This window comes from Choristoneura fumiferana, chromosome 6 (assembly GCF_025370935.1).
Source record: "Choristoneura fumiferana chromosome 6, NRCan_CFum_1, whole genome shotgun sequence".
Taxonomy (NCBI): domain Eukaryota; kingdom Metazoa; phylum Arthropoda; class Insecta; order Lepidoptera; family Tortricidae; genus Choristoneura; species Choristoneura fumiferana.
In genome coordinates this window covers 8,229,072-8,237,897 of record NC_133477.1, presented here as the reverse complement: position 1 = coordinate 8,237,897, position 8,826 = coordinate 8,229,072, and the positions used below count along the sequence as shown (strand labels likewise).

The following is an 8,826-nucleotide window of genomic DNA, read 5'->3' as shown; positions in this document are numbered from 1 at the left end:
TGTGTTATTACTTACTATTGCATCATAGTTTTTGCACACCTTTACCTCACGTTGCTGGGGGATATGCCTTTGACCAGCAGCAACGATTTAAGAAAACGGAATGAAACACATAAAGATATCTTTAAACTCTTATATTCAACAGTTTTCTCTTTTGACCTTACAACATAATATGCTATCAACATTATAATATTTATGAAACGTTTTATATATTTTCTATGTACAATAGGCACTTGTCAATACATTCGTTGTATTCTCTATATCACAAATCATAAACTATACTAGCGTTTTATACAATCCTATCATTAATAGGTATTCACAATTAGTAATCTATTCTTCGTATAGGTATTATATTCATATAAGATGATTGCATTTCAAATATGCTTAGGTTGCCTGTTTCTGGAAGCTCTTGATTAATGTGTGACATGGGAAGGAAAAACATTTTCCTGTATATAACGATATCGCACATTTCTACGGATTATAGCCTTTTGAACACTTATGACGCCTGAAGTTTAGAGAACCGTCATGCCTACAGTCGAGTTCGTAAGCTTGTGAGCAAAAATTTGACCAAAAATATCTGAACACGCTTCTATGCCGTAAACAATAGAGTCGTGTTCACATATTTTTGATAAAATGGTTGCTCAGAAGTTAAAGAACATGACTGTACGCGTCACCTACACATGTCGTCTGAACTACTACATACCTAAAGTAGCGACCTATAGTTGGGGAAGTAATATGTAGGTCATAAAAAATACGTAGGTTGGTACATGCCTGGGGCATTGCATAATGTTCCCCGTCTACACTATATATAATGTCGCTAATTGCACTTAGTAGTTCAAATTGGAAGACTTCTTTTTTTGGCATTACATTAATATTGACAGTTTGGCATAGATAGATCAATGATATAAATGGTTCGTATGTTAGAACGTCTAGTTCTTAAGGATATCCTTTCTGAAAATCCACAAAATGGAGTATCTAACAATAATTAACTACTCGTACGGGCATGTACGAGTATTCGGCCAACTAACGCTAGTTTCAATGAATTAGATTCATTGTAGTAACTAGTGTTAGTTGGAGCAAATCTCACATGGACTCTGCTGCTGTTTTAACATGATATCCATTCATTTCATTTAGCTGTGCAAGTTTAGTGTGAATAGATTACTTTTCCATGCGTTGGTGGCGTTCAGTTCAATAAGCTTAATAATGAAGATCGGTTCTTTATCAATATTAAAAATCTGTTTTAAAAGACATGGCTTAATTTTCCATGGCTCTAACATACTATTATATACAAGTTGAGATCAACCTTACAACTATTCTGAAGATCTTAAAGATTTTGGCACGCTGGACCACATTTTTTTACCTACCTACTAATATCTGATATCTACCAGCATAAAAATATATTTACAGGAAATACATAAAACAAAATTAGCTTAAAAATTATTACAATATTGCTTTGTTTTGCGATATTTTTATGGCAAGCGATTGTTTGTTGTTTTAGCTTTATCATTTAGCATCGAAAATAAAAAAATCATATAAATTATAAAAATGTCATCACTAGGCGTGTTATTTTCTTGCTTGTTTTAGATAGTTATATGTATATCTAGTTTGTATTTGTAAATTCTCAACTTTGTGTTTTAATATACATATGTCTGTTGCTTTATCAGCGTAAAGTACTGTCGCGTGTGATTTATAGCATCTGGCGAAGAAATCACAGCGAAACTGATTATGAAAACGTTCCACCCTGGTATGCGATTCAGTTTCCTCGACTGTACAGTCAAGTGTAAAAATATGTACCACAGACTCTAATAAATTCCGACGCAATAAGGCCGTAGTAACATATTTTTGAGTGGTTCGAATAGATTCTTATTTTTGCACTTGACTGTACAAACAACGCACGACAAACGTAAATATGACCTGTCACTGTCACAATGATTTCACATCCTCACAAAACTCGCGTATCGCTCGCGTGTTGGATTGTCTATTCACATCGCAATGTTCCTGACAACTAATGCTGCAGCATGCAGTACGCGCTCCCGTCCTCGGTTCTCCGCTGGACCAGCTCTTGCCAATCCTCGATCCTGGGCGCACAGACCAGGGAGTACCGTCCCAACCGTCTCCGCGCCATGACGAGGAACTCGCCGGCTCCAGCCTCGGCTCCGCACACTGAGGACACGTGGATGTGTGCGTGGAGACTTCTCGTCTTCCGCCTCCTGTGGTTGCGGTGTGTTGTGCGCTCTAGCGTGTTGTCTACTTCGTACCTGTTGGGAAACAGTATTTTGTTAATATAATGCGTATTCAAGAAATTAACAGTTTATTATGTACCTTCGTGTAATCAAATAAATATGTCGATAGGCTAGGCACATGAATGATAAAAAAAAAATGAAAACCACAATGTAATGTGGGGCAATGTAATATGCTATGTAGGGTAACATACAAAGGGTAAGGGAGCCCTTGTTCACGTTTTTAATTTACCGAAGGCCTGCATAAGCAATCCTCGTGTACCATTTTCATTACCAAGAATAACATTTGGATAGATTGTTATTGGTAAGGAAAACTATCCATGGATTGATTTTTGAGATCAGTCCCGATATAATTACCTATAAATCTAAGAAACTGACCATTTAATTTTATGATTATTTTAGTATCATCGTTATAGATAGGCATTAAATCCCATCTTTTCTGGTCACATTGACAAATAAAAAAAAGCTACAGCGAACTAACTATAAGTCTTCCCCAGGTACTTACAGAGACCCAGGTCTTTGATTTACACAAACTAAACACAAGGTGTTCTAACAGCCTTACCTATAGTAATCATCCTGGCCGTCATCCTGGCCGTCATCGTAGGGCGCCGGCTGGTCCAGCTGAGAAGCGCCGGCGGCTCGGATAAGCTTGGTGAGCCGCAGTGTGAGCTGCGTGCTATCCAGGTCGGCTCGCTGCTCCGCGCCCACGAAAATACCGCGAGAAACTGCAACAAGAGACGTCAATGAAAAGCGTGTTTGACACAACGACGATATTATTAAGCTCTGTTAAAAAAATATTTTTTTAATGCAAGCTTTTTTGCGGACTGTACTTTAAGTTGAGTGTACATGCATTGTCATCTAACTTGCATATTTTCCCAGCAGTCATAAGTACTCTCAATATCGCAACACAACAGTGCAAGAACTGCTGCTAACAACCGGCGAAGATGGTGGTAGCGATCCAGCCAGACCGACTTGACACATGGCCACTTGCAAAAATTAACTCATTAACTACTTATTATTATTTGGTCTTGCTTCGCCATACTTTGGTACATAATAAATCAACTAAATACGTGCTAAAAAATAAACTTTGAACGCCTAAATGAGTCGTATATTAAGTGCTGTACAGATTGCTCCAAATGCTGAATCACTCTTAAATGAAACGCAATTTGGCGGTTGACGTCAGCCTCGACTCCCATGAATCGCTATCGGCATCCTAGATATTATATATTTAATCACTCTGTCACTATTGTCGTTATTTTTTGCGTCGTGAGTCAGCAAATGTAGTCTTTTCCAGACCGAACCTTTGTTTGAGAGAGATAAGTGAATAGTGATGTGAACGGTCGTCAACCCCGCCCGCCCGATAATTACGAAGGCTTTAACTAACGAGCTATCACGTCTCATTTGACGTCCACGTTCTCATATTCTCACAGGGGTAATCTTACTTTTTTATGCCGCTTTTAATAGCTGAAAAGCTGCGTTAATTTATGAGTTACGGCCGGCACTTTGTTTAACTCATTATGCCAAAGTGTTTTAAATTCCTAATCTACCTACTCGAGTATCAGAAGACACTTTGTGACCGTTGACCAGTAATGTTTGTAAAAAACGAAAACATTTTCGAGTTATTCGTTATTAGAGCTAATCTTTAAAAATGAGGTCTAATGTGTATTAATGTCGTACGAGTAAAAAATAGGTAACAATAATTATGTTGCATGACAAACAGAAATCCGAGCGGTGCGTGATGCGTTGGGCCTCGGAGACGGGGCCTAATAGACCGTCGCCGCCACGGGGCGCGCAGCACATGACATAACTCTCCTCTATTATTATTTATCAAACAAGATTAAAAAATATATAGTCAAGCTCCCTGCCGCGTCGCGTGCCGACTCAACCCGTTGCATCTACATTCTATATTAACTTATGATAAACGCAAATTGAATCTAAAACCCATCAACGCATAATGTATTCGAGCGCTACTGTACTAACTGAAAAGTGTCGCATGTGATATTTCCAGAGGTAGTTAACTGGCTGAACGAAAAATGCTGCATTCTTTTACTTTCTTAAAATATTTCTCATAAACGTTATGTTTAAAATTTCCATCGAATAGCGAACTCGTAGCAGCCTCGCTTCGCAAATATTTAGCGCTCGTTGTATGAGAAAAATTATATTCTCGTATACCGTTTAATTTAATTTGAGGCGCGAGGAATCTCGATTATGGCGACAAATTACTGTGCGGGCGGCGTTTATTAACCGACCCGGGGGCTTCTGGCTTCTGCTTAATCATTATTGCGGTGTAGGATATTTTAAATTATTTTCTTTATTAACTTAACCCACGACTTAATCGTAGTTGGTCGTTTGAATATCCAATGACTATGTAATGCAGCGTAGAAGTAAGTCTCGAAGATTTATGCGGACGGTAGAGTTTAATTATAAAGTTGAATTTGAACCATAATGTAACTAGTGGGTGTATAGATACAATTTAGAAACTTAAGCTTATTCTTACCTAAATCGCTAGTGCAGAAAGCGAGTTCCAACTCCTCTTCCGAGCAAGGCCTGCAGTCCGCCGTTGCCGGGTCGTAATGCCGCTTGACTAGTGTCCTGGTTTCATATCTTAGGACAGCCTCTCGTCGCTTAGTTCCGTCTTCAGGCTCAGCTTCCACGTACAAGGCCGCTTGGCCGTGTCGACTCCGGAAGCAGCGCAGCTCGCGAGCGTCACCGTCGTCCGGTGCGTATAGAGGGACCAGCTTGTGAGCACCTTCCGCGAAGATACGCGCGGGGAAGCGTTCGGCTTCTGGAAGTTAAAATGTTTTTGCTAGATTTGGTTTGAAGCTGCTTAAAACATCAATCGCAAGTGTTCAAACCCGAAGAGACTATGCTGATGAGGTATCAGTTGTTGCGAACATCTTTGCTAGTTTCGTTGCGGTTTCTTCTTAAATTTAAGAGCTACGCTCTTGTCAGTGGAGTGACCGCCACTCGGTAACAATCACAATCGCCTTTCGGCCAGCTGTTTAACTTCCTGAAGCAACATACGACACCCATTTTCTCCTTCAATTGGTCAAAATAGATCAATGATCAATCTTGGCCTTCCTCTGCTTCGTCTTTCTACTACCTTTCCTTATAAAAAGACGAATATGTACCTCGAATATTTAACTGTGATTATTTATTTGTGGATGCTTACCTGTTTCATTAAGCCGTAGTGTGTGGAACAGATCAGGTGGATCAGGACGGCGCACGACGCGCACGCAGACCCTGAAGTCGCGCTCATCAGCCGGCATGGAGGGTCGGAAGAGCAGCCGCAATGCGCCGCGTGGGTACAGCCACGCCACTCGGCCCTCGCGGCAGCGCAGGTACACCGGCGTCACTCCTCGTTCCGACGTGCTCGTCAAGCCACTGCGAGCAACAAAGAAGGCTTAGTACGATCAAAAATAAAATCAAAATCATTCATTCAGTAAATAAATAGGCCGCAATGGGCACTTTTACACGTGTTTTTTTTAAACTACCAGGAATTATCATGGCCTTTAAAACAATATGCACTGCCACTATAATATCTGAAACGGCCTACCGGCCCTAGAAATAGTCGTATTAGATATACTTATTTATGCACGCTTTGTGGTGTCAGGTATTAAAGTGTCTAGTTGGTACGCTGTCTGTGCTTAGCGCGTCTGGGAGAGATAAATGTTTAACGTAGGTATTAATTAGTAGGTAGGTTATAAATTAAGTATCACTGTATCTGCGATGCGTTTACTGAACGTACTTAAAGGTCCTCTTTACGTACCTCTTTTCTGTCATCCATATTCTATTGCATCATTAAATCAGGTATATAACGCACAGAAAAGCTTAAAACAATCTGCAATACGACTGTAGCACGGAATGATGGAATCACGGATCTAAAATACGCGAAGGTCGCTTTTAAAAACAGTGTCCGATTTTAACAATAGGTAAGTGTACACTGTTCGAAGTCAGGCAGGTATTAAATAAGAGTTAAAATTCATTCGATATCGAACATCACAAAAACGACTGTCATATCTTGAATCAATTAAACGGCCAGCTCATTAAAACGTTGCTTTATGCTTATTTATTTTATTCAGTTTGAACAAGAAAGTTGTCGTAGTCGTATTTGGACAATTTGATTGGAATAGTGGCTTCTGAGGAGTTTTGAGGAAAGCTAATTACGTATTCGGTACGCGGCGAGACGCGGCGCGAGCCCGGTCGTCTCTCCATACAAATTAATAAAATCTCCTTAAACCGCCTCTGGGCTTTCGTACGCTTTACGCTCCCGCATTTGGATACAAAAAGTAATAAATTCTCATTAGCGTTATATAAAAAATAAGCATTTTTTTTAAATACCTGCCGGACCCAAGAAAAGGGCTAACAACTTGTTTTTTGCATTTTGAGTGATGTGGCACTAAGGATGTAAATTCGACAAGTAACTTAGAACAGGTAGAATTAATGAGACTTTTATGTAAATCGAACTCATCCCAGAATCAAGAACATGATTTATTTTTTGTCAAAATCGTGAAAGGGTGTCGTTGACTCAGCGCTATTATCTACACGCTTCTCAACAACAACGCGACCCATGTCAAGTAGTTAGTGCGTATCTGTCTGACATACAGTGTCTTATCCAGGAGCAAAAATTACCTAGCTAAAATTATTATTTCACCGCAACTGCCGGTAAAACGACAAATCACAAAAATCTACGGAGAGTTTCCTGGGTAAGGATTAAGGAGTGGCGAAGATTACGGCACGCGATCGAGGTGTCATTTCTCGTCCGTATCTCTCGCTGCTGCCATAAACAAGCCGCGAGCGGACAATTGTATCTGTAATCTGCGGGCACGTGGGCCCGCGCCCACGCCTGCCCACGGCACCGGCCACTCACACGACCCATAAAACCCAGATATACGACCAAACTCATAATATAAGATGCGACTCGGAGATTTTACACGACTTGATGCGACAATAAAAGCAAGCCTTTGTGTAAGTATTGTACAGCGCTTTGATGGCTTCACGTGGGTTTACGAACATTGTGGCCGCACCAATTTAAAATTTATATGAATGTTACAAAATATACGACCATTAGGTACATTCAACTGATGGATTTAATAAATCGAAGTCAAAGTCCTTCGAATGTAAAATTATTGTGGCCATAAAAAGATTCCTCGTGCAATACGAGAACATCAATCAGAGCTAAAACAAGTGTGATTAACATTAACTGTTAGTTTATTGTCGGTGACATTTACGATATTGGGCCTATAAATATTTATTGTTACATTTTAATTTCTTATTTCTAGTGTGTTGGTTGAGGCGGCTTCCTAATACTTTTACGTCATCGGGGACTTCCTTAATCCTAGCTAATGGGCGCGCGATGAGATATGCGTTGTCGTAAATTATGGGCTCGGCATGGCAACAAGTGTGGCAGTGTGGGGTGCATGTGCAGGAATGCCTGCGCGACACACGTGGAGACGGTGTCGAGATACCCTTATGCGGCAGGGGTGAGCAACTGAGGGATTGCCTAGAAACAGGTGGTTGTTTATCCATTTACAAACACAAATTAGGTACGCATAAAGAGTAAACTTGGATTAGTCCTACCATAGGGGCGAGTAAACTTGAATTTGTACTTAGTACTTACTATGCCTATGGGTTGGTATAGTTGTCGATACTATTAATGAGAAGTAACTAGTATGTCTCTAAATAACTCTGTCCAGTTTTTAGTAATGTAATAATGTAGAGCGAACCGCTATACATTAGTGTGCTATTAAAATTTGGTGTTGAGATATCGAATTATTGCACAGAATGATGTGTAGTAAATTGATAAATAATAATTCAAAGTTATGTCCAATCTATATCTATAAATAAGTAAGCATATTATGAGCTTAATTTACGATTTAACCCTGCGCTGCCGTCTGCCGTGGCGACCCCTGGCTGCGTTATCGGCGCGCGCTAAAACAAATACACAAAAACTAAACATAAAAACCGCACACGTTTTTTGTTTCCAAACATTAGGAGTGTTAACTATTTCAAGTTGTTCCGTGTTCAACTCCATTTCACAGTGGTATTTATTTTTAAATAACTTATTCACGTATTTTTATTAAGGTTCTTTGATGCAGGCTTTCAATGTCATAATTTACAAATTCGAGCTTCCATAATTAACAAAACATTTTAAATATATAACTGTTCACCGATAAGCATCGTCTCCCAGCTCGATAATGACATAAAAACAAGACGCGAGGTAATCGTGTTCCATTAAGGAAAAAATGTACAAAACGGAGATTATCATCGGCAGATTCAAATTGAAGCAATCCGGGCCATTACCAAGCAAATGACGCGGGCATCGGAGCCAGCTAAAAGCCGCTAATGTACCTTAACGTAACCCAATGAATCCATCCTTCGACTCTGTCTCACTCAGTAATCTAGCGTATAGTTCTCTCTTTCAAATAAGTCACAGGATCGGTGAAATGAAGTCACGCGCGCGGACAAATTAGTGCTTAATTTATTTCGTGGGCAACGCAACATCAGCATTTTTTATAAGTAATGTTTCCTAACGATTTGCTACTTCTGCGAACTGCAAAGCTCATGGCATTTGAGATAGTTTCCATCT

At 39.9% G+C, this 8,826-nt stretch overlaps 1 protein-coding gene across 1 annotated transcript in view; it reads right to left on the bottom strand.

The window, feature by feature from the left end:
* Positions 1 to 116: 116 nt before the first annotated feature.
* LOC141428964 (meteorin-like protein) overlaps positions 117 to 8,826 on the bottom strand; it is a 39,333-nt gene continuing 30,623 nt past the window's right edge. Inside the window, exons 2-5 of the mRNA XM_074089048.1 lie at positions 5,410 to 5,621; positions 4,735 to 5,022; positions 2,800 to 2,962; positions 117 to 2,255 (exon numbers count right to left, since the gene is read on the bottom strand). Coding sequence (XP_073945149.1) covers positions 2,003 to 2,255; positions 2,800 to 2,962; positions 4,735 to 5,022; positions 5,410 to 5,621 — 916 coding nt within the window. The 3' untranslated portion in view covers positions 117 to 2,002. The remainder of the gene's footprint in view (positions 2,256 to 2,799; positions 2,963 to 4,734; positions 5,023 to 5,409; positions 5,622 to 8,826) is intronic.